General features: G+C 35.0%; 1 protein-coding gene and 1 long non-coding RNA gene across 6 annotated transcripts in view; one reads left to right on the forward strand and one right to left on the reverse strand.

Annotated features, from left to right (window-relative positions):
* The window catches only part of LOC115242267 (casein kinase I), a 36,418-nt gene extending 9,891 nt beyond the window's left edge, over positions 1 to 26,527 (forward strand). Inside the window, exons 2-11 of one of the 5 annotated variants that reach the window (XM_029818429.1) lie at positions 12,337 to 12,377; positions 12,474 to 12,543; positions 13,678 to 13,844; positions 14,145 to 14,379; positions 14,635 to 14,954; positions 16,771 to 16,851; positions 17,998 to 18,123; positions 19,140 to 19,246; positions 20,673 to 24,274; positions 24,555 to 26,527. In XM_029818429.1, coding sequence (XP_029674289.1) covers positions 12,337 to 12,377; positions 12,474 to 12,543; positions 13,678 to 13,844; positions 14,145 to 14,379; positions 14,635 to 14,954; positions 16,771 to 16,851; positions 17,998 to 18,123; positions 19,140 to 19,246; positions 20,673 to 20,742 — 1,217 coding nt within the window. In that variant the 3' untranslated portion in view covers positions 20,743 to 24,274; positions 24,555 to 26,527. Of the gene's footprint in view, positions 1 to 12,336; positions 12,378 to 12,473; positions 12,544 to 13,677; positions 13,845 to 14,144; positions 14,380 to 14,634; positions 14,955 to 16,770; positions 16,852 to 17,997; positions 18,124 to 19,139; positions 19,247 to 19,567; positions 19,978 to 20,672; positions 24,275 to 24,554 lie in introns of those variants that run through there. The other 4 variants (XM_029818426.1, XM_029818427.1, XM_029818424.1 and 1 more) reach the window with 4 other exon arrangements.
* Positions 20,109 to 24,753, reverse strand: LOC115242268. Its single transcript, XR_003885032.1, has 2 exons — positions 24,614 to 24,753; positions 20,109 to 20,443 (listed from the first exon to the last, which is right to left on the reverse strand). It is a non-coding gene; the product is annotated as an uncharacterized LOC115242268 (long non-coding RNA).
* Positions 26,528 to 27,608: the final 1,081 nt, after the last annotated feature.

Consider the following 27,608-nt stretch of genomic DNA (forward strand, 5'->3'; position numbering starts at 1 on the left):
AAAAAAAAACAAAAGATTAAAAGGAAATATTTCAGAATTGAAATAAAGTTTGAGAATGCGTTAGTCGGTAACGCCCCAAACACTGCGTGTAAGTCGCGAGTGAAATTAAACTCGTCTGAGAGACGGAGAAAGCAATCTACGATCGGACGTCTTGTTTTTTTCAAGTGCCCACGAACAATAGATCCGACGAGAGCATCGTGATGAGGCCGACCGTTTTTACGTGTCCTCGTTCTGTCACCGAAGGAAATTGTTGCCACGGACGCGGAGAGTTCGCGCATTAGATCCAGAGGAAGGGCTTGTACAATAGCGAGGTCTTCCCGACGACGATGGCCTCTTTTAGCCCCGAGGCCTAAATGTGCGCATTTAAAAAATTCCATTCCGTTGATTGTCTATATACAAGGTGTTCCTCAACGAAGAATGCATAAGCTTTATGTTACCTGTTTTGCTGCAAAAGTTACACATTGTTTCTCTCTCTCTCTCTATTTAATTTTTAATTCGTATAATTCGAAACTTATCGAAGCTTCTACATTTCCAACGAAGAGAAATTGATTTTAAATTTATCCAAGAGAAAATGAGGAAAGAGAACGATAGTTCTGGGACACCATCTACATGCTAACCAGCCGACGCGTTTAACGCTATCGACGCGATACACGAGAACAAACGTCACTCTTCGATGATGATTCAAGAGTGCCTCATCCACGAACCAGTCCATTAACCTTTGTTCGGCGTATTGAAATAACCTCCGTTTAAGCTTTTAAGAACCAATTCTGTCATAAACAACGTTTAGTCAGAAAAATTATTGGCAATTCAGGATAAATATTAACATCGGGGGATACCGAGAATACGCTTATCGATAGCTCCACCAACACCCGCTGTGTTCTTCGTCGACGATCGGTCTCCGGCTCTGCTGCACGTGCTGGTACCCTGACCTACATTCACACCTACATATCTAAGTCTATGTCTACGACGGTCGATCGCGCCATCGCATCGTTCGTTCGCCGCCGACAAGAAGTCGGCTTGGCAACCGGACGGCCCGATTTATAATTTTCGAAATTGTAGGAGTAGCGCCTACAAAGAGAGAGAGAGAGAGACGTCCGCGCACGCGGTCCGCCTCTAGTGTCCTACATTTCGCTCTCGCTCTTACGCCTCGCGTCATAGGGCGTATCGTCAGACCTGTTGCGCTCTCCTCTCGGACGTTTGCTTCCTTCCTCGCATTTGAATCCGATAGCGATCCGGTCGGACGAGCGCAAATGCGAGGCAGATGCTCTAGCCGGAACGTGGAAGCGAAAGCGTTTGTTTTAAGCCCCGCGTTTTCAAATCGACTTTATGAATTCAAGTTCTTCGACCGTACAACCAACGTGGCCGTTTGCACGTTTTCTCAATCGTCATTCATTCCGTCGTAAAAATTGATAGTATCCAGGGTGTCTACCCTCTGGAAAAATATGGAAAACTTGGAATATTCTCAGGAATTTCTTTTGTACCTGAAAAAATGAAGGAGTTCTTATGGAATTGTATTGAAACTTAGGAAATTTATTTAAAAAATTCTCTGACAATTTTGCTCTCATATTGTAAACAACCAAGTAAAATAAAAAAATTTAATCTTTTTCGATATTTTGGGTCACGAAATATTATATCATTGTATCAAATGTGCGTAAATTGTTTAGCGTACGTACAATCAAATTTCGAAGTGCAAATATGTATTTTGTCAGGGAGTCTCTCTTTCTTACTTCGGCATCGCTCGAGAAGGATGCACGAAATTAAATTCGTCTAGCTGGCGACATGTTTTCCATTAATTCTCGTAGCATAGTAGGAGTCTGAGTGCTAATTACACCCATTCCCCTGTTTTCTCCGTCCCTGGCTGACTTACGCGAGGGTGGAAATGGGTCGAATGCTGTCGCATGGAGCTCTATACAGGGCGTTCTACTTCTATCGCATTATTTCCTAATGACAGATTCTTTGGCCAATTTGGAGTTAATAGGAATCATAGAGCGCGTACCACGTTCTACGGTACTATTTTTGGACGACAGGTTTCTCGATTCAATCGACATTTATTCCTCGATCGAATATGGAGGATGCCTACAATTTTCGAATATTCAAAAATTAAATTTATTAAGTAGGATTAAAGAGGAATTTTAGACTACAGCTAAGCTCCAAGAAAAAAAAAACTCGTGTTTATTCTATAATTCATATTTTTCGATTAAATAAACTTTAACCAAGTTTTAACCTGAGACGATTATGTTAAACGTTGGCAAAGTTAACGACCTTTCTCGGTTTTCACCAGTGAAGAATTGATTACAAATTGGTCGAAGAATCTGCTCTTAAAAATAATATGATAAAAGTAGGACACTTATATTCGCGGCGATATAAGAAAGTGACGAAAAGTGGAAGGAGATCGAAGAGTTCAATGAGCATGAAATCGGAAGTTTGCGACGTGAATATGTCACATCGCCCCATATTACTGTTGACATTGCTGGAATATCAGATGTATCGCGCGTATATATTTCATACTCTACATATTTTTTAGACTCTGATATTTTATCTCCGTAGCGGATTAAATGATTTTTGGTAAAATTACAATTTCCGTACTAATGTGAAGAACAGTTTGTTGTACGAATAACTAAACGAGATGTTACATGCTGCATTTAGTACAACTGCGAAAAGGGCTTTCTAGAGAACTTTTGAATGACTTTTTTTTCATCAAAATTTTACATGAACTGCGAGAGGAGTTTCCTACAGAACTTAAACTTTTTTTTCATCAAAATTTTACGTGGATACACTTGTTCACAGTTTATAAAGTCTTAGATATCTTGCGAGAGAAAACCACGATTTTTTTAAAATTAGAACGTCACAGATTCAAATAAAAATTCATTCTGTAATTAATTTACAAAATATTAGAAAATTTCGTTGTTCGCATCTTCGATGATAAATAGCCCCTTTAATCGCGTCACGAACGATAGTCATTCTTATCGACCCGCTGTTTCCCCTTTTCTTTATCTTAGAGCGTTCTTCCGCACACCTCCGATGTTCTTTCATACGTGTGTTAACCCACGGTTATCGTTACAAGTGATTTAAAAATAGTCCCGTGCGGCCCTCATTTTGCGTATCATCGGAAATTGCCGTCGAGTCCTTAAATCAGTGTCGAATTTCCGCGTTAATAAAAATACGTCGTCCTATTTTCGCCGCAGGCATAGTCGTAATCCGTATTATTGGCTCTTCGTGGTCCAAATTAATTTAATGGAGAACAGTTGCCGGGCAGTTGTATCTATCGCGTGTATTGGAAAACTACGCGAAGCCAGAGAGGCACGTACATGCATTCGCAATCAAATAGATCACCTCTGTGAAGTTGGCACCTCATCTTTTAAAAAACTAAATTTTTTTTAGAGTTCTGAATGCACCCCGAAAAGTTCTAGAGTTCCTTACTAATTTTAAAAATAGTTCTGGCAAATTAAGCTAAAAAAACCATTTTTGAATCTTGGGGGTGCTAACTTCACAAAATGAAATGTCTAAATCAGCGATAACAAAATTATTTTTTGATATTTTTTTGTTCTCTCTTTTTGTGTGTATGTATGTGTGTGTGCGTGTGCGCTAAGATTGATATACAAAAGTTATCAGAGTTCTGGGTAGCACCTCACGAGTTCTACCAATAACTCTTAATGCTCGAAGCGCTAAGATTGATATACAAAAAGTTCTCGCGATTTTTCCTATGTCGGTTCAGAACTCTAAAAAAAATTTAGTTTTTTAAAAGATGGGGTGCCAACTTCACAGAGGTAAATAGATCTTTTATTAAACGAATCTTGATTGGATGTCATTTTAGATAAAAGATGCACTGTTTATAAGCTTTCGAATTTATTACGGTATTTAATTCCGAAACTTTTTGTAGCTTGTAAAATATAGATCAGTCTGCAAATATTTTTTTACTCTCAAAACAATTTTTCTCGATAAATTGCAAATATCTTTTATCTTTTTTTTACATAGTTACGATACACTTTGAAATGTAGTGACAATCTTAAAATAATAATAAATCACGTCGCATTGAAAAAATAAGTACAAATAATAATAGGCTTATGCGAGGAAAGACAAATTGTTATTTTAGAAAATAAAAATTTAAATAATTATTAAAAATATTTGTAATATAAGTGGGATATTAGTGTCTCTTCAGCCACAAAATAACAATCATAAATATAATAATATACATGAAAAATATACATGGGTCTCATGAGTTATCCAGATTTAAATGGCACATGGATAAGATCCTGGATAATCGGATTAACTGGATAACTCATAAGATCTATATATATTTTTTATGAATATTATTTTATGGCTGAGAAGATATAACACTATAATTATAGTGTTGAAACGTCCCACTTATATCAAAGATATTTTTAAAAATTATCTGAATTTTCATTTTCTAAAGTAAAACAACCTGTCTTTGTTCTCTCTCTTTCGCATAAACCTATTATATATAGCTATTTTTTTTTTAAATCATGTGTTTTTATGTCGTTACTCGCGCCATATAGATATCGAAACATTTAAACGGCAATATTCGCGGACAGTAATTTATATTTTAACATAGCTCGATAGCTTCTGGCATCAACACATGCGTCGAATTGCACGTGTTATGCGGTTCGACGTTTCGTTTGCAACACCTGCAGCCTTCTTCTCTCTCGCTCGCTCCGTCACTCTAATATGTTTTTCCGTTGCTCGCCTTAGTGCCCTCGGGAACCATCGACCGTGTATCTACTTTATGCCATTTCTCTCTCGAAGCTCGAACGCGTTGCCAGTTTGTGGCATTTCACGCGGCGGACAGCTGCCCCTAGTAACGGTCGGAGAGACACATACACATCGGCTGTCGAGGGATTCTCAAGGTCCTACGTCGGCCTGCCATGCTTTCGAAATTATCTTTGCGCATTCTCCATTGTGATGTCCTATGGTGTAAGAGACTTTTTTTTATATCACGCAATACGCTGTATGAAAATTAATGATATTTTAATAATTATGTAATGAGATAAAAAATACAACATTGCTAAAGTAATGTATAATGATATAGTAATAAAAAAACTACATACAAGAATATAATTTTATACGTATAACAATTTAACTAAGCATAAAATTTTATTATTGAATTATAAAGTTTTATTGTACAGTTTATTATTCAGTTTTATATTATTTTATATTATACTTTATATTTTATATACTTTTAAGTAGAAAGATATTTTTTTTAATTATGCGACAACATGTTATATCTGAATTTTTTAAACAAAATTTCCTCTATGAGAAAGCAAAACAATTTTGTTTTAAATTCAAGAAATATTTATGTATATAAATTCTTCTTTGATTGTTCTCTACAATAGTTATAATCAATAATGGCTCTTGTTCGTTCTCGATCTTAATTAACGACACATCTCCGTGTTTTCGCTACGATTCCGCAGAAATATCCTCGTGATGCAACGGCACGTGGCGACAATGTTTCTGACAATATTCAACATGCAAAAATTTTATATAGATTGGAGAATAGAGTAACTGCGAACATGTGAGAAGACAACGTGACGAAATATGCTTCGGTGAGAGGAACAAAAGAGAGAGTAATTAAATTGGAAGTAATTGAAACAAGTGACAGATAGGTTTCCCGCACAGTATATTATGTATACATATTTGTAAAGCCCTTGTCAAATCACTTATACCGTCGAAAGAGTTTAGATTACTTTAGCAACAAGAAACTTTTATTACTGAAAGGAACTGAAGTTTTTTTTTTCTCGCATGCTTTTATGAGTGACAGGATACTCCTGTGAATTGTGCGCGTCTATATTTAATAAAGATGCCCGAACTGTTGCACAAATATAAAGAATTAATACAATAAATTAACACGATGTTAATTATTAATTATAATAACATTATTACTATTAAAATACTATAAATTAATAGAATATATTATAAATTAATAATATATATTATAGTTATAAATTAATAATATATTATAGTTATTATGAATTAATAATAGTTATTATAAATTAATCATATATTTTGACTTTAACATTTCCTTGTAATAATGCGATAACCTAACCTAATGAAACAAAGCACCTTCGATTTCGATGACTTTCACAGAAGCCATGCTATCAGTCTCTTTGATAGCGTACATATGACTTGCGAAACCGCACGATATCTATTATCCTGGATAACGAGTTTTTTTTTTTTTAATTGTTTTATAATAAAGTGCAATTTTTTTATGTATTGCTTTTTCTATCTATTGCTGTAATTAATACTCTACTGCAATATTTTTGTAAACGAAAATAATATATAACTATCTGAGAAAATAGAACATATAGTAAGTCTAACAGTAAGATCGACTTTGGCAATATTGTTGTAAAAATCGAGAAAACGAGTGCTATAACTCTTGCAAAATGAAATCAATTAAATTTGTCAAAAATATGGATTATTTGACAGGATACTCCTGTGAATTGTGCGCGTCTATATTTAATAAAGATGCCCGAACTGTTGCACAAATATAAAGAATTAATACAATAAATTAACACGATGTTAATTATTAATTATAATAACATTATTACTATTAAAATACTATAAATTAATAGAATATATTATAAATTAATAATATATATTATAGTTATAAATTAATAATATATTATAGTTATTATGAATTAATAATAGTTATTATAAATTAATCATATATTTCGACTTTAACATTTCCTTGTAATAATGCGATAACCTAACCTAATGAAACAAAGCACCTTCGATTTCGATGACTTTCACAGAAGCCATGCTATCAGTCTCTTTGATAGCGTACATATGACTTGCGAAACCGCACGATATCTATTATCCTGGATAACGAGTTTTTTTTTTTTTAATTGTTTTATAATAAAGTGCAATTTTTTTATGTATTGCTTTTTCTATCTATTGCTGTAATTAATACTCTACTGCAATATTTTTGTAAACGAAAATAATATATAACTATCTGAGAAAATAGAACATATAGTAAGTCTAACAGTAAGATCGACTTTGGCAATATTGTTGTAAAAATCGAGAAAACGAGTGCTATAACTCTTGCAAAATGAAATCAATTAAATTTGTCAAAAATATGGATTATTCCAAAATTAAAAAAAAAAAAATTCCTTAATTTAAATTTATACATTTATTTTATTTTATTTTTTTTTATTTCTTAATTTTGCAGAGTTTTTGGATTTAATGATACTCTGCTTCTGATTATTAAATAACGCTTGGAAATATTTTATTTAATTCAATATCTCGCTGCGTTACCTGTCGCTATTTATTTCTTCAGCGCTGTCTGCTTGCTTGTTCGTCGCGCGATATCGATCTTTTCCAAAATTTGCGACGGTAGATATTACCATAACTAGAAGTCGTCAGCCGGATTGTCGTTAATAATAGAATAAACAGTTTCGCGAAACTGATAGAACGGGACGGATCAGGTAATCAAAATCATTTCTCGATAATATACACTGAAATATCTGTCTTATTATAATTAATTCGATCTTGCTTTAAATGTAAGACTACGATGATTACGCTCGACGCGAGTATTCGAACGAAAATTCATCTTCGTGGATTCGTGCCAGACGTCAAAATGAAATAGATTCAAGCGTAAGTACTTCCAGTGTGTGTCATCTGATCTCGCGCTATAACTATCTCCCGATTTGCCTCAAGGTGTATGATTAACTTTGAAGCTTTGGCACGGATTCGTCGAAATAAATTCTTCGCTACAAGTATAGTCTATAAACAGATCTTTATACCAGACCATCACTGCTCGATAAATTGTCGCGAATAACAACTCGCTAATAATTTGTTTTATAATATGCGGCGATAATGTATCAATTATTAGCTAAATTAGATACATAACTAGAAGAAGATGTACAATACTTGGCGATATATTATAAGGCATTCTTTCCATTTGAAAAAAAAAAAAAAAAAAAAAAAAAAAAAAAAACTCCATCGCTTCGCTCTTCCATCTTGCAATTCTGATAATGAGACGAATTATCCCAGGCGTTATGCACTTTCTCCCGAGACTACGGATGCTTAGCCGATACATGCAGAGTAGCGAAGGGGTTAAATCCTCCCACACGCGTGCACACACGTGTCTCACGTGCGTGTATCGTAACAGGAATATGCCAGTGCAAGCTGTGCCATGCATGGGGATACACGTGCGTGTGTATATTTCGCGCACCATGGCGCACACTCCCTCTTATGCCTGTCCGCGACTCAATCCTTTCAACGTTCTCTTTGTCTTTCTCATTGTCTCCGTGTACTCGTGCGTTAATCGCTGGCTGAGCGAGAGCGGGAAGACGATTGACGAGGATGGATGAAAGAGTGCGAGCAAAAAGGGATAGGTGATCAGGGTCGGATTTCCCATTAGACGCCGTAGTAATGATGCTAGTAGAGAGCGTTTATCTTAGCTCAGGAAAAAGTCTTCTAAAAAACAAACAAGAAATAAAAGATGTAATGAGCGGATAAGAGAACGCTACAAAAACGATTTAAATTATCGAAGATCGGATATACATATATACTGGATGTTCCAGGGTCACCGTACCATCTGCTAATGGCGGATTCTTGAGATCATTTGGAGACGACTTTTTTTTTAACGAGAATATCGAGGAAGGTCATCGTATGTTGCAAGTTTTGAATTTTTGCCATCATATATCTTTGTAATTAAGTATTAAATTTATTTTTATTAAAGTAGACTCTCTTTCTCTCTCTTACTTGAAATTAACTGAAGAGTGTAGATTTGGTAATCTTTTAACTTCATAAAATTTAGTTTACAAAAAGCTCTTCTTTTTGAATCGCTTATAACTTGAAAATTATTGATACCTAGAAAAATCGTATTTTTTAAATGATCTCAAGAATCTGTTATTAACAGGTGGACCCCGAGGCATCCTGTATATGTGTATAAGGACTTTAAAGATTAAAAAAAAAATTACAAATTTTTCACAAATATTTTCAATAAGCGCTTGGAAGATGCTTGTTTTTCAAATCTTCTCGTTCATCTTGCAGGCCGAAATAAGCTCGTTAGGATCTTAGAAACCCTGACTTTCTTTAATACTCGGGCAGGATATCAGGCGATTCCGTCTGATCTTGGTCTCTTTTTTTCTTTTCTTTTTTGGTCTGGTGGGTCTTCGCGTTGCTCTTTATACCTTCGTACGGATTCGCGCGCGTAGCCAGGGTCGATAGTTTTCCACGCTTCTGTGTCGTGGTAATTTTTGCCTCTCTGCGCTCTCGTGGCATCCGTTCGTGGCACCCGTTCGCACCGGTAAGACTGGTTATATCCGCGATGAGTGGCCGCTCGATAAAGGATCCTCTCGGTGGCTCTTTACAGGCAGGTTCAATCGATCGTTCCCTTAACGCTCGTTGAGTCGAACACTTCAAACGTGTCGTGCAAAAATGCAATCATTATTTTATATCATCAATTATGACTTATATTTTGCCGATATTACTATCATTAGCGGCATGCACGTGTTTCCCCGTATGTGATTACTTGTAATAAAATTATTGATTCAATATTTAAAATAGAAATATATCGTAGCATTCGACGATGGAAATTTTCAAGAAAATTCGTAGTTGGCAATTAATTAAAAATTCAATATTTTTACGATATTTATGTTTAACGAAATTACCGTTACTTTTATTTATAGTAAAATTTTTACAATGGAAAAACTGGACATTTTTATCGAGATAAAATTAGTATAAGATAAAGAAGATTATTGTGATAAATATGAAATTAATATGATGCAACGATATTAATTATGATTTTACATCATTATCATATGCATATTATTATTAATGCATATTATCATAAAAGATATATTGATTATAATTTTTTTTAAGAATTATATTAATACAATATTTAAAAGTGAAAAAAATATATGAGATATTAGGGAATGGCATATGAAATTAATATAATGAGTCGCTATAATATTAATTATCATTTTACATCATTATCATGCATATTATTATTAATGCATAGTATCATAGAAGTCATATCGATTATAATTTTTTCTAAGAATTATATTAATACAATTATATAATACAAATATGAGACGTTAGGGAATGGCATATGAAATTAATATGATAAGTCGCAACGATAGTAATTATCATACTATAATATTATTACTATTGTCATTGAGACACATCAGTTCAATTTTTTTTAAAGATTTATTAATACAATATTAAAAAATAATAAAAATATGTATGAGATGTTAGGGAAAAGATTGAGGAAGATGCGCGATTGTCAGCGGTCAATTGTTGACATTATTGACATTCTCGCGGTATCTATATTCGACGATGTCATCGCTGCTACTTCCTGTCGAGGAAGCCACGATCGCGCGGGGTCGACGGTGCGGCAGCCCTATATATCACGCAAGGGCGTGGCCGTCTTTATCCGAAATAATCTGACGATGCGCAAAACGACAGGACGAGCGAGATACGAGGACCGAAGAAGCCGCGGCGTCGCGCTAATTATCGCGAAAGATATCGAACCGCTAATTGCGGAACGCGCGCTCGAGCGCGGGCGCGCGCAAGAGTCATTGACCTTCGCTTCTGGCGAAGAGTTTCGTTCGTTCATTCGTTCGTTCGTGCGTTCCGGCCCGCATCCTTTATGTCTCCGCAGGTAGGTGCACATACAAGCGGCCGCAGGAATGTGCTTTCGTCGAGCGACTAGCGCGAGGGGGCCTCGACGAGTGCTTCATTTTTCTTACGCGAACATCGAGTGGAGCGTCAACGACACGTGATATTATCCTCGCACGTCAGTTTAATAGCGTTATTTGGATGCGGTTACGAAGGAAAAGCTATACACGTTCGCTTATATTTATAAAAAGATGCAAGTGTGTGCTCACATGTATGACGCGCGCTAATTTTAAGAAATGAAACTCTCGATTCTCGTTAGGTAAATTGTATAAGATTGGAAAAAAGAGAGGGAGAAAAGATTTCCATGAATTATATTATTATAAAATAAATAAGATTCGTCGTGTAACTTTTTCGTCATTCTTATTTAACAATTTTTTATTTTTTTTTATTCTCACTATTTATTATCTTTACTAATATATCTTTACATTTCAATTTCGTTAGTCTATTTTTTGAATAATATTGCATACAGCACATTTCTATAACACGTTATTTCTTTGACATTTGTATTTTTATTTGTGAAATGGGAAACTACTTAGTGCTCGCGCATTGCATTTATTAGATTCGCAACATATCGCGATGAAGCCTTTGCAGACAAAATTTAACTCTAACAAAATTGAATTTTGCGCCTTAGGTTTTTGCGGCTTCTGTAATGGCCAGCAAAACCGGTTGTTCCTTTATCTCTCCATAAGTCACGTGTGATTATGAGACATATGCTTGTGCATACATTTACAGTATGTGTTGACAAAATTAAATTTAATATTAAATATTGTGCATGATTTGCAATAAATATTGAAAAATTTTCTATAATATAGAAAGTACAAGATTTTCCATATCTTTATTTCTTTGTTATTATTATTATTATTATTATTATTGGATTTAAGACAGAAAGATATATTATATCGTAACTGTTCGTTTAATATTTAAAATACTTTATATAGATTTGAGATTTTTAAACAATTTTGTTGATAGTTTAATAATTAATTTGACACAAAAATATTATTTTTTATATTCTTATATAAAATGTAATAAGATGTAACTTATAATATTGAACTTATATTGACATTACCTTTCTATATCTTTCAAAGAGAATGGTATTTGATTGTTGTATTATTATATATCGATATATTTTAGGATACAAGTCACAAATATCTATATATATATGTATAGATTTTTTGTAATACTCTCGCCGATCAATGTTTTATTGCAATTCGATATCGAAGCAATGGATATTATCGGATTAATTGTTTTTATATTACGCGATTATATTAAATGGTTCCCAATAAGTTTGTACAAGCGTTTAATGACCGACGACCATAAATTCTATGGTAACCGCGTGTACCGCAGCGATCTCGACAATCTAATTTTCTCACGTTGGCTGCAATCAGTACCAAGCGCGGGCCATCGCACGACATTTAATTATCGCGCAATCATATTGTCATCGAGGTATAATATCCATGAAACATCACGTGGCTCGTGTGCAATGACACAACCATTGCGATTGAAAGAGTTATTTCAGAAAGGGCGTTGTGCCCAGAATTTTGACACGCAAGAATTCGCGATATTGTATCAAAATTTTTCAACAGTATATATATATATATATATATATATATATATATATATATATATATATATATCCATGTATTTTTTTCACGCTCACAGTCTCATACTTACCCATCTTTCTCTTTCTATTTCCAGGGAAGAACCTGTACAATAATGAGCACGTAGCAATTAAAATGGTGAGTGAAAGCCACAGGCATTTTATGTAATTGCAATACTTGGTGAAAAACTTTGTGAATTTTTACGCTAACGGGCCCTTCGTTTTGCTGCTACAGGAACCAATGAAGTCAAAGGCACCACAGCTACATTTAGAATATAGGTTTTACAAATTATTAGGTACACATGGTGAGTGTCATTTTTATATTATTACTATTTGAATATGTAATGAGATTAAAGAAATCGAACGAGAGAATCCGATATATTAAAGCTAAATTCGAAATCAGAAAAAATGTTTCAAAATGTCAAATTGAGAAAGCAGAAGCTAAAATAAATAAATAAATCAAATGTATATATAATATACGTATTTATTAAAGATATTTATAAAGAAGTGATATAGATTATTAATTCTATGACGCGCGTAAGATAAATCGATAACAATCAAACTGACTCGATACTTTAGTGCCATCAACTCTTTAATTTGATTGAAAATTGATTCGAAAAAAATAACTTTACGATATTACACAATTTGACGCGATATGACATTTGACATGAGATGTTGATAATTTATTTCAAGTTTTATACAATTGAGCAAAATCTTAGACGAAATAATCGCGCATTTGTAATTTTTGTACACTTAGATAAAGTTTGACAATTAACGTCACGAATCGAGATTGTATCAGACATGTATATCGTGCATTATATTCAAAGAAATAAAGTATTGCATTTTCATGTTCCGCATTTTAGCGCATTATTTTTTAATAACAGTTTCTTTGGTTAATTTTTCGAGCCGATCTTTGCTTATCGAATGTGTCGAGGTCATTATTTATCGCAATATTATAATTTTCAACTTTAATGAATGAAATGCGCATTTTAAAACGCGATAATATTTCTCGTCGGTCTAACGTTATTTCCAATTATCTGTTTTTTCTTTAATTTATAAAAAAAATATTTTGTTTTAAACTCTGTTTAAAGAATTATTATTACATATCTCAATTTTAAGATATAAAATTATATTAAATTCAGAGTTTTTAACGCGTTGTGTAAAGCTGGTTGCAAAAATATTTAAAATATCATGATCCACATTAATGCAAATATATGAACTTTATCCTGTGTATTCACATTTTCAAGGACGAATTAATTGGAAATTTCGAACGTTCTCAGGCATATATATCGTTTTTGTTAACGAGCTCTTTCGCCGTCGCAGAATTATAAATATAGTTGTACTCGTTTTGTGTTTCGTTGCGTGTTTCGTCCATTGGTATAATATCGTGTTTATTGGGGGTGATCTGGGGTGTGATCCACTTTTGTCGATTGGTATAGTTCATAACACACATATAGAGGGTATACCGGAGGTGTACTACTTCGGCCCGTGCGGGAAGTACAACGCCCTGGTGATGGAGCTTCTCGGACCGAGCCTCGAAGACCTTTTCGACCTCTGCGGGAGGAGGTTCACCCTCAAGACCGTTCTCAACATTGCCACACAACTCGTAAGTCGCATTACTATAACACTTTAGGTCCGCAAAACTGACCGTCAAACACCTTCGCACTTCGAAAGTCGACCTCAAACACGTCAAATGGTTCAGCGAATCCCGCAAACTTTAATCGTCTGCCATTTCTCTTCAAATTTTCCTTTGTTTACTTGGAATATGTTCGAGAGTTTCTTACGATGTTGAATTATTAAATAAAAATGTTCAAAAGAAGAAATAAAAATAAAATTATAAATTGTTGTAATGATAAATTGCATCGCATGATAAATTTGAAAATAAAATAATTGTTCTTTTTTTCAGCTCCATAGGATAGAATACGTTCATAGTCGGCATTTGATATACCGCGACATCAAGCCGGAAAATTTTCTGATAGGACGATCCACTACCAAGCGGGAAAAGATCATTCACATAATCGATTTTGGACTAGCCAAAGAGTACATAGACCTGGAGACGAACAAGCATATACCGTATCGGGAACACAAGAGTCTCACCGGCACGGCGCGTTATATGAGCATTAACACGCATCTTGGCAAAGGTAACGGACGTTTACTTTTGTTTCGTCGTGTGTGTATATGTGCGTATGCGGTGCATGACAAATCGCCACGCGCTAAACCATCACTATGCAAGGTGGCTCGCGAGAAAGTGCGGCGAGTGCTGGAACTGTTATATTCTCAGTAAATATCATGGTGTCGTTTGAACATAAATTAATGTCACAATGCGTCTACTCTTTAAAAAAATTTTTTATAGCCAAAAGATATATAATTTTTTACGATACAATTATGATGAATAGAGCAAAGCAGAAGAGACGATCTGGAAGCGCTGGGTCACATGTTCATGTACTTCCTGCGTGGCAGCCTGCCATGGCAAGGACTAAAGGCCGATACGTTGAAAGAACGCTATCAGAAGATTGGTGACACGAAACGAGCGACGCCAATCGAAGTGCTCTGCGACGGTCATCCCGAGGAGATGGCCACGTATCTGCGCTACGTACGCAGGCTGGACTTCTTTGAAACGCCGGATTACGAGTACTTGAGGAAGCTCTTCCACGATTTGTACGAGAGACGTGGTTTCGTCAATGACGGCGAATTCGATTGGACCGGCAAGACAATGGTACGTGTTGACTGCTGATCCCGATCTTTACCCCTTTCACGCGGGATCAATGTTATGCAAAGAGCTTTGGCAAAAACTTCGGCGAATGTCACATTTCAGCATTGCTTTTATTTTGTACGCGAGAAAACAGTGACGTCAATGTATGCATGTTAACGTGTTTGTTACGTAAAGGAGAGACGATGATAACAGTCGCTGCCCCAATAAGAGAACACGAATCGATAACTGTGATCTTGGCGCGTTATCGATCATATTTTCTTTCTAATAATGTAAAAACGAAAATTTTATCATTTGCGTCTTATTTGTTTGTCATTGGTCTTATGTAATTAGAAAATCTTGCCATTAAAATGTTATTTTAATTTTTGAGATGGATATCGCAGAAAACATGTTGTTATCTTCTACGATGTCATTAGTATTTTCGAGCAATGTGTATTTTTAACAATCCGTTTTTTTTTTTTTCGACAATCGATGTTTCTTTCTACTTTTTAAATCGAAGTTATACCAATTTTTCATTGGTTCGTTTTCTTGTTGATTATAGTTTTATTAACAATTATTTTCATAAATGAAATTTTTTGATCATTTGTCGGAGAAAAACTCCGACACAATTGGGTAAGTGACTCGTCCCGCCAATGTTCTGACAGACCCGCAACAAAGAGCAACACGCTACCGACGAGCAGTTTCACATCTGATTCTTAACGTTTGCATGCTGCCCTCCCCCTCAATGCACTATCTCTAGCCAAGCAACTTTGAACAAATGAGAGCGCTGCGGATGGCGGCCCCCTCGCACATTGGCAGAACTAAATCCGACAAGGTTGGTGGTGACTCGAATAATGTCTCTCGCCAAATAATCGCGACCCCATATAATTAAGCTTTGATATTTCCGCCTATTGCAATATAGTCGCTTATTTAAAATAATTTATATATTTTTATACACATATTTTTTATATATATTTTATATATATTTTATATATATTTTATTTTTTATATATATGGCAAAGAGTACGTTGTTTCATTATTATAATATCGTAACTGATCGTTACTACAGAGAAAGAGAGAGGGAGAGAGAAAGAGAGAGCTTTCAGCCGATTGATTTAATTTAAATATGGATCTAACGCATTATGATGTCACAGGTCTTCTGTTAAGCATAAATTAAAGTGCACAGTCCTCATCAATAAGTCTGTCTGTCCGCTTTTCAGAGCTTCAAGTATGTTATCTATATACAATGTGAAATACGTAGAATGTGTATAATAACGTCTCTCGCTACAGACTTTCGTCCCCCTCGCACATTGGCAGAACCAAATCCGACAAGGTTGGTGGTGACTCGAATAATGTCTCTCGCCAAATAATCGCGACCCCATATAATTAAGCTTTGATATTTCCGCCTATTGCAATATAGTCGCTTATTTAAAATAATTTATATATTTTTATACACATATTTTTTATATATATTTTATATATATTTTATATATATTTTATTTTTTATATATATGGCAAAGAGTACGTTGTGTCATTATTATAATATCGTAACTGATCGTTACTACAGAGAAAGAGAGAGGGAGAGAGAAAGAGAGAGCTTTCAGCCGATTGATTTTATTTAAATATGGATCTAACGCATTATGATGTCACAGGTCTTCTGTTAAGCATAAATTAAAGTGCACAGTCCTCATCAATAAGTCTGTCTGTCCGCTTTTCAGAGCTTCAAGTATGTTATCTATATACAATGTGAAATACGTAGAATGTGTATAATAACGTCTCTCGCTACAGACTTTCGTCCGGTATATACATATATATAAAGTAAATGTTTTCTCTTTTATTACAGTCCACGCCCGTCGGATCCCTTCAAACTGGCCAGGAGATCGTTGTATCGCCAAATCGTGATCGGCATCCCGCCGCTTATAAGGTATTGCTTACGTTTCCTTCGCGTTTCTTTTTTCTCTCTCTAAAAAAAAAAAAAATAAAAACCAAAGCATGGACGTGTAGCCTGTCTATTTGTTATTCGAGTTAACCGCATGGATACACGCCTCATTAGCGAAAAGATCAAAGACAGAATTTTAACAACGACCTTGATTCAGACTTGTTTATTTCGAGAAGAAAAATCATTCAGATAGAACGAATAATTTGAAAAGATTCAGGGGAGCGTTTTTAACGATATTAAATGGTTAGATCTCGCGAAGAGAGAGAGCAGTATTATGAAAAAGCAATTATATACATTATCGTTTCTCTCTACACGAATCCAAAACGGGCATCAATTTATAGGAGTACGATGATTTTGAGGAGGATGTAATCCTCATGATGGATGAGGTTCGCTTCGAATTGCAAGGCCAATATGTAAGCCAATCTTTAGGTTGCGCTCCAAGAATTGACTTCTTCATGCATGCTTTATCTTATCAGTAGAGAGGGGAGACGATGCTACAATATATAGCCGGAAAGATATCCGCGTTTTATAATTGTGTTATTGATGTTTTTCTGTCCGTAAAACAAGGTCGCACGAGGCTTAACCATTCTGCAAACTCGCGTGCAATAAATAAATAATTGATAAATAAATAGTCGATGAACGGGAATCGATAGCGGTAATAAATTTTTTAGACGTTATTAGAATTATTAGATGATGGACCATATGGTGTTCGATTTGGAATCTGCGATAAAAACTCATGCACGAAGAAGTAATTTTGACACAGCTGTGCTTTAGTATTGTTGCCTTTGCTTGTAACTAGTTGAAGCCAGAAAGACTTTTCCATCTTGTCATAGTTTATCCAAGTAAAGTGCATAAAATAATACATTTAAAATATAGAATTCATAGAATTTGTTTTTCTATTCTCGAGCTGCGAACCATATATTCATCTTTCATATAGAAATTAATATCGGATTAGGTTTGTTTCTTATAACATTCTATTGGGCGTTCGCGTTTATCGTCATAAATCACACTCGGAGAAAATTTCTCTTAAACGTTCTTCTCGATACTTTCTTTCTCTTCTACTGTCCTACGAATCCTTCGGAATTGTTCATATAACGCGACGCAACGAAATTGTCATGCTTGTTCCTTCAGGACGTGGCAGGTGGAGGGGTGGGAGGTGGGGGCGGTAAGGGGGTGGGAGCCACGTGGCCAGATACTGTGAAGCAATCAGGAGCCGGTGGTACATTGACACCTGCTGACAGGCACGGTTCTGTACAGGTGAGTTTACCTGCGCATCTTCCATCCTTCTCTCTCGTGTCATTCCGTTTCTTAATTTCCCAAAAGCTTCCCCTTCCTCTTGAACTTTCTTTGCAGCTTTTCTCGTTTTTTCATTTACAATCGAGTAACTTATGTTTTACGAAAGAAGAAATATAATTCTTATCGATGCGATGTTCAAAATGGTATATTAAATTTCGTAATCTTTTTTATACAAATCTCGTAGATTTCAAAAAAATATAATATCTTTAGAAATCAGAAAGATACATGAATCGATAAACTAAATTTAATGGTGAATTATTATTTACATTGCCTTCTCCTAATTCTGTCATCTTTCTTGTCTCTCACTCTCATAAACGACGTGTTGTCTCAGTCTATACAAAAAGTGTAAACTGTTCGCTCTATTTCTAGACAAAGCACCACTGGATTATGGTCAGTTAGAAGTCTGTGCAATTTGACTTTGTGGCAGCATGTTGTCTTTTGTGTCGATTGCGATCGAGACACTTTTACTTTCTTTCTTTGATTGGACATGAAATACTAATCCGGTATTATAGTACGATCACTCGTCTCTTCCCTGCACTTATAATAACAGAAGCGTCATCGTCACGTATGACTTTTGAGAAAGATAAAAGTTTGTCACTTACGCCTCTGTTTTTATTTAGATTACTGCTTTATGGGTCCTATGTATATCAGCGATAATATTTCTTTTTTTACGTTAAATTCTCACACATCCCCTTATAAGATCTTATTTGAGTCTTTGTGTAACTTGTGTGCAAAAGTAGACTTTTGGATAAACTGATTTTTTTTTTTTTTAATGTATTCCTGCGTAGTTTTTTCTCTTTCTGAAAATTCAACAAGTAGTGCAAAAAAAGTATTTCCCTAATTTTCACGTCCAAAATAATACCGGAAATATGAGAAATATATCCGTCTAGATAAATCTGTTGAATCCTTTAATGTTGAAAACCCGTATATTTATTTTCATATTGATTTGCAATAACGCTGTACAACGTTGTACGCAGGTGGTGTCGTCGACTAATGGAGAGCTAGCCAATGATGATCCGACCGCTGGTCACTCCAATACACCAATCACAGCACCTCAAGAAGTGGACATGATCGACGAAACCAAGTTAGTAGCAGTTTGTTTCATCACAATTCGTCTTTTTCTCTCTGTTGCTCCAAATCCAAATTTGCCAAATGGATAAGAATATGCAATATGTTTGATAGATTCAATTTATATGCATGTATTATTTTATATGTATGTGTGTGTGTGTGTGTATGTGCAATTCTCTTAAATTTTCTTAGAATAATTTTACTTACCTATGCACCGAGTAGAAATTTTTCAACGTGTTGAAATAAGAATTAAAAGACGCGATTATACATATATAAATTGCATATATATATTATAAAGAAGCCGATATTCAAATTGCGCATGTGATATTATTTTCAGACAAGTAACTCGACTAAAATGGAAACATTGTCCCCGATGTGGAAAGTTGTTGTTCCGATCTTTCCAAGCGCACATTTCCAGCACCTCTCCCACCCTCATTCCCGAACTAGGTTTGTTACATCAATTCAACTGGTCAATCCAAGATTTTTTGTCTCGCAATATAAGAAGAAAATATCATATTCGTTAAATATTTCACACATAATGGATACTTGTATTTATTGTAGAAATCTTATTATATTAGATTAGTAACGCAAGATTAGTGCCGTGAACGATATCAAAATATAAAATTTCAAAATATAATCAAATATGCCTTTGATGTAATGCTATTTAGAATATCGCATAAAAATATTGCGGTTATTATTCTGTAGTATATTTATAGTGTGTGTATATATAGTATTTTGTAGTATTTGCGTTTCGTTTTACATTTCTAATAAATTACGTTTACAGTTTTCGCGAGATTTAAGATATAGGCAAGATTTGAGATTCAGTAATGTAGAGATAATTACGTATTATTATCGCGTAACAAAATAAACACTTTTTGTATGTCATTAAAAATATTATATTTTTGTTACATAATTTAATGTGAATAATTTCTCTCTGTTAACTATTATAGTGTCGGTTATATAATTTATTATATATTGCGAGGAGAAAATGCCATTAATTATATTGATTTATTTATATACAACTTGGACATAATTTGATCGAAACAAATTGCAACACCTTTTCGTGTTGTTGTATTGTACTAACAGTATCAAAACTATATTTTTTGATATATTTGGCCACAGTGTAATTATAAATGTATGCATTATTCTATACGTTCTATTTTTCCCTGCTCCATTTTCTTCCTCCCCTTATCATTTCATATTAGAATGAGTTCTGAAACAATCAAATTAATTGCGTCAACTAACAAACTGCATGATAAAGTGACATGTGTGTCATGACACTATATAATGTATGAATGTCTACATTCAATCGGATAAAGAGTATCATTGGAAGATCGACAAATTTCATTCTTTCTCAACTATTGTTACATGGATCCATGCATGCTCGGTGTGTTGACTTAACGAGAGACGCTGCCAAAAGGGACGACTCTAAGTCCTATTAGTGTTTGCTTCATTTCCAGATGCTGTTGCTTCTTCAAGCGCAAGAAGAAGAAAAGTGGAAGGCAGAAATGACTGTCCGTTACCGTTGGTCTCGGGGGGGCGGTGCAGTGCGCGGGTAATAGTGCCGATGGGTCCGCCGGAGGGGTCGTCGACGAGGTGCATGCCGTCGTCGCGACGTCGAGGACGGGGAAACGTGTCGCGGCGGGAACGGCCGCGGGGATGATGAACGCAGTAGGTACAGCGGCCGATACTGCCAGCAGCGCCGATCCCGAGAGAGAGGCCGTTACTCTGCTACGCATCGGCAGCCGATCCGCGTCACGGGACTCGGTGCTGCACACGACCGTCACAATGACGCCGACACCGACGCCGCCGCCACTGTCGAACTGAACCGCCACCATCATCACCATCATCATCATCATCATCATCATCATCATCGCCATCATCGTACAACTACATTCTATTACCGTCGCCGCTATTATCATATTAATTGGACGATTGCGCGACTCGGTCGAGAGAATGAAGCTGCTTTTTCTGTGGCCAATCGAGCTGTGATCTTTTCGATAAATAGGCGGACTCGCTAACGACAACTCGACCTACAACTAACTCCACTTCTCAGCGTAATGAAATCGAAATTGTATAGTATTTTCGCGTTATCGCTGCGATTAGAATTGTTTTTAGCTACGTCTGCTGCAACAGTTGCAAAGAAAGCGCGGCCGATCAGTGAAGAACTTGATAACGTGTCTCTTCGGTTGAACCTTCGCGGAAACAGTCGGATCCGCTTTCAAAACCTTCTCTTTTATTTGTTTTATACGTTGTACAAATACATATATAAGAATACATAATACATCTGAACAGTTGGACAAAGTAAATGTATTCTGCGACCCGCGCAAATATGAAATTCTTTTTAGAGAAAATTTAATTATTGGTTTCTAATTAATAAGACCAATAATTAATACGACAGAATGCATTTTTCTTTGTATCTTTTTTTTCGTAATGCACTGCAATGTGAAAATTCATGAAACATAAAATTGATTGAAACGAATTTTTACGTATTTATCCGGCGAGATGTAACTGACCTCTCGTTCCTCAAGCTAATAAACATGATTGTTGGATGCTTAGATGCCTATTTTAAATTTTCATTAAAGTAAAATCAGTGACAGAAAAACATCTCTGGCTATCGGTATCCATATTTTTCGATGCATGTTGCATGCATCTTGCATGTGCGTTTCGTTTGATTCATTTTTTCTCTCTTATCGTCACAAATGAGTCGATGAATATTCTTAGTGGCCTTGAGCTACTGATAGAAGTCAAGAGACGTTGGCGAATCCACTTACCTACTTACTGAATAAATCCTCTCGTTTAGCCAAGAAAAGTGACCTCGTGCTATTATTATTGCTACTATTGTCATGATTACATTTCATCTTGTTGCTGCCCACTACTATTACTACTTACTATTGCTACTATTACTACTATTAGCACTATGATTACTATTATTATAATGATTATTCTTTATTATTATATATTATTTTATTTCATTATTATTATTATTATTATTATTATTATTATTAATCTTTAATTATTACGTTGATCGTACTCCTCGTCTTCATCATCATTGTTAGTCACGATCATCATCGTTTCCATTTTCATCGTCATTATTATTCCTATTGTCCGCACTCGCGTTTATCAATTACATTACTATCGATATCATCAACATATTGACATGTCGCTGTTGACTGAGAATGGTCGTCGTCGGCCGGTCGTCGGTACCGATGAACCAATGAGCAGAGGATTATATAGAAGTAAAAAGGAATTGACGTACCGATGTTGAGAGAACTTGTTTGTGCCTACGATTTCTTGTATCACGGGAACGCTTTTTAATAATGTCGCGTTGTGCGACAGACGGCCACGTTGGCGATCGCATATATACTGTGAATTATAACGAATTGAAATTACCACAGATCTCATTGTATATTCACAGCCCCGCAGGATAAACGAGCATAGTGTATTATCCCGGATTTGTTGTAATCGAGAGATTTCGATTGTCGCGAAGTCTGACTACAATTCTCTGAAAGGCATGAAACTGAAAAACGACGATCGCGTTTCAGGGAATCAGGGATGGGATTAAGATGTCGAATATTTGTGAATAAGTGTTCTCGCTTTCGCGTCTCTGTGAATGAAGAGAACGTGTAGTATACCCGCTATATGAAGTGAAAATTCGCATGCCTTATTTTATATTACGTATCTTTTGATTTCGGATTCTTTTTTTAAATTCTATCTATCAAGAAATAATTTTAATATATATTGGAATATTTATAATATATGATTTTGTATCTAGTAGACAGATTTTGTAATTTTAATTTTGAGTTGTATATTGTAGAAAGTACGAAAGAATAGAGCAGTATTAGAGTGTTATTAATAAACATTATTAAGGTAATATCGGATATGTACAGAATTATCCGAATGCGTGTTAATTATCGAAATGGTTACTTTGACATCTACACTGCCTGTTTTTTCTACGCAAGGATCATGGATGTACGATAATTCTACCATACATCATCATAAGTTCTAATATCCGCTGCACGGATTGTGATTGATATACATTAAAGAACATTTCACGCTATACGACTAACGTTTATTTCTCAAACGAAACGCAAAATATCTTTCCTCGAATATCTTTTTATATCACAATATCGTTTGCGAGTTTTTTAAGTAATTTTTCCCATCCGTCTGCATACTCATAATTTTAAATACGAGACAGAAAATCCGCACATTTTCCAAACAATATCAAAAATTTCGGTTTCATGCCTTTCAAAAACGAAATTATCATAAGAGAGAATAATTTACCTTGCGCGACGAACGATTGAAACAATTACATTTTACATAACATATCGATGAAATAAGATTTTTCTGTCGGTAGACTTTATAGCGTATATAATGAAAGTTTATTAAATCGTAAATGTATGCGAGAGGAACAAGTTGAAATTACGTGACACTCGTGACAGTCGATTCGTTTTCCATCAGTGTGTACCGATTGAAGAAAGAAGGAAAACGAAAAAAGAGAAATAAAAAAAACATTTTTTTTTCTATATAGATTATCTACTCAGAAGAGAATGCGACATTTGAGGATAGTTCTTGTTTCCGTGTATGTTTTCGAGACGATTATCAAAAAGAACATAACGAGAAGTGAGAGAAGAAAGAGAAGCAACCGTATGTTTGCGCCAGATTCTGTTTCGATTTCTTCAAGACTTACGTCGTCGGAATTAATAGTAAAATCTGAATGTTGTACGTGATTTCCGTTCAAAACAAATTGATCTAAATAAAGACGCAAAATTATCGAATAATATGCAATAACGTAAAGATTCACTGTAACAAGAGCTCTCTGCTGTGAACATATTTAATCGTTATTCTCTCTTTATAATGTAACAAGAAGAGCGTTACGTTGCGAGGCATTTGCAGAGATTCATATGGAATGAGACATGCGATTTTCTGTTGATGGTTTGCAACATTGAAACATTTAAGCGACCAGGAGATAAATGAGACAAAAATATAAATTGGAATATCATGGAAGAGCAAAAGGATCCCATCAACCGTATCGATTAAACGAGTAAGTAAAGATGTTTGAACTATTTGTAATTTTAATTTTAATTTAAATTAAACCAAATTCTTTTGGTTTAATTCATTTCTGAATGGAAAAAAAATTTCATACTTTGTAATATTTTTCAAAACGTGATGTTTGGATGCATCTGGAATATACGCAAACTATTATATTTCAATATTAAATTTCTTCCGAATCTATTTCTTCCAAATTTCTCAGAGAGGAATACTTTCGTCGGGCAATACTTTTTATTTCTATAATTGACACAAGTATCTATTTCTTTTTGCAGGCACATGATAAATGGCGAGTACAAAGGGAATTGTGTTACGCCCAAAAGTCCATACTTACGCTAGTCCGATGACTTCGTACCGACACTCCTGAAGAAATGTACGCGCCGTTTGTATTGTGTAACACGCGTTTCGCATACACACCACTTTGTATCCATGTTACATACTCGCCGACAAGCGCGTCCGACGACAGAAACTCATGTACTTACGGAGCTATTGCGTACTCGAGCCGTATTGTAATACACGGCCGTGCTCTCGTGTACGATATAAAGCGAATGAAAGACGGAAGAGAGGGAGAGAACCGCTTCTGTGTGACAGTCTTTGAAAAATGTGATACGCTTAAAAAGATAGAGATCAAAATCTCTAGATTATACTCTGTGAATTTCCTCTCTCTTTCTCCTTCTCTCCCTCTCATTATCTGTATCTTCCCCATTATCGATGAATGCACCGAGGGTATCGTTCCTTAATTTTGTGAACTAGCGATTGACAAATGATCGTCGAAACGGTCGAGACGTCGATATCGGCGGAAAAAGAGAGTGAGTGATCTGATGAATGATTGATGATATCCGCATGTGTATATGATTCGCGTGCGTGGAAAGAGAACGAGAAGAGACGTTACTTCAGAACGCTTTTCTTTCTTCTTCGACGAGGCTGATTCGTAGTTTCGCGTAAGTTGTAACTACCGCATACTCTACTGTACATAAGACGCTGAATCTCGTACGCGATTATTTATTCGTGTACGCATTCTGTGAATCGTCCTCGCGAGTAAAAAGTTAATTCACGCGATCCAATAGCGAGCGGCACATATAATTGTAATATCCGATTGCGAGGAGAAGGCGCGCGCGAAAGGTCCACGTGACAGAGGGAGAGAGCATCTCCGATATTTATATCACTGTCCTGCCACACCGGGAAATCCACGTTGTTGGCGTTAATTATAATAACAAATATCCTGTTGCGCGAGACGTTTAGCCCGTAGTTTTTTAGCCGATTTTTCAAAGCGCGCGCGGGCAAAGTCACACAATTTTTATTAATATAACACGACTGACTGCTGGTTAAGTATGGTTGTGAGCAAAAGAGTCCTCGTCTCCTCGGACATTGTAAACAGTACACAGACACACACACGAACCTTTCCGTTTTTTCCTTAGGTGATTACATACCTTGCACGGAGAGAGGAGCGATTGTCATGCATTACGCGCTTAGGAATGGGATTACAGCTCATTGTAATGTAAAATGATCATCTTCGCTCGAGATTTTTTTTTTCCCTTTTTGTTTATTTGTAAATGGTACGAATAGATTGTGTGGATCAGGATCGATGTATCTTCGTGTCTTTCATTCCCCTCATCGGCTCAAACGGCGATGATATATTGATATATCGATACCGTGATCGTGCGTATCTATGGAAATGAGGCTGCGTAACTATTAAAATATCTTGTAAAGTGTAACTTGGAGAAAAGAAATCAGTTAACGCGTTTTCCCTCGTGTGTTGTGATCGTTTAGTTATTGTATTTTGATATCGTCGATTTATGAGTGTTGGAGAAAACCACCGTCTCAATGAAACACATGAGATTAAGTTATAATAAGCACTATATATAGTATATCTCTCGTATGGAGAAAGTCAAATGACGCGCATAGTGAGGCTTATACGCATATGCATTTTTGACTTACTATATGTTCGTATTGTTTTAATGGACGAATTGTTGAAGAATAAAATTGCTATAATTGCTAACGATCATAATAAATCGCCGTTTTTATAAAATTAGCAGATTACGTGCATTTGGTATTGTACGACTGTGTTGTGTATGCGTGCATGTGTATTTAATATTTTATTATAGAGTACGCGAATTTTTTATTTACGAGGCAAGAAACATGAAATCAGACTGTATAAAGCGGTCGTGCGTGCGTGCGTCTGTGAGGTATCATTTTTGCAATGTGCAAAAAACACACGAGGAGAAACAGAGTGAAAAATTGAAGCAAACAAAAAAAAAAAAATAGAAAATTAATGTACAATGCAAAGCGTATCTTTCCTTCAATTTGTGTCTACATATAGAGTTACATTATAACAAACGTAATTTTTTCAGTACGATATTATCAGTGTAAGACTAGTATCCTTATCGTGATAATTTTTTATTATTATGTAATCGGAATAATACCACTGAGAAATTGGACGTGTTCTTTAGGAGGAAGCTAATGAAATATGAACGAAATTACCAGGGTTGAGAAAGACATTTCTTTTTCTGAAAAGTAATTCGTTATCGTTATCATTACTCAAATAGCAATGAGTCGTTACAGTTTCCATTACTTTTTTAAATATTAATACAAGGTCAAGTTAAAAAATATCTAAAAACATTATTTTATATTAAAATATAATAAAAGTGATATAATTTTAATAGTGATATTGTTTATTTGATTGATATAAAGTATATTAATTTTGATAATAATTAAGTTTAAATAAAAAAAACTTACAAAAAAATGCAAGAAGACTTAATATTTTTAAATGCTGTAAATGTTCAACAGTTTTTATGTAATGCTGCATTTTAACACTCTTGATCAATATCTGCATGAAAATATATCCAATTGGTTCAAAAAGGTAATAATAAAAAAAAAAAGTATCTATTAAATTCATTATATACTTTCATTACCGACAAATGTAACAAAGTTACTTTTTCTGTTACAAATAAAATTTGTAACGCCGTTACTGTTACAGTTACTAAAAAAAATCTTATTTTTCAATCCTGGAAATTACGTTTTATTTGTGAAAATTTTTTTTATAGAAGTAGTATTATATACGTATGTTTTACGAGATTTCTCTCTCTCTTCTCTCTCTCTCTCTTCGATTTTACCGGATAACATAAAACCCAAATCCGTGAATATTATATTTTTTGATACAATTCAATGCAGCTTCCTTTAAGTGGATTCGTTTTCTTTCCACTCGTCTCGAATTGATCCACTTTGTTTATATAGTGATTAAATTGTTTTCATATTACTGTGAAAATTATGTGTGTCGCATGCATACACACACACAGACACATACACATGTATATAACTATATATATATA

This window comes from Formica exsecta, unplaced genomic scaffold (genome assembly GCF_003651465.1).
Source record: "Formica exsecta isolate Colony F162 unplaced genomic scaffold, ASM365146v1 scaffold59, whole genome shotgun sequence".
NCBI lineage: Eukaryota > Metazoa > Arthropoda > Insecta > Hymenoptera > Formicidae > Formica > Formica exsecta.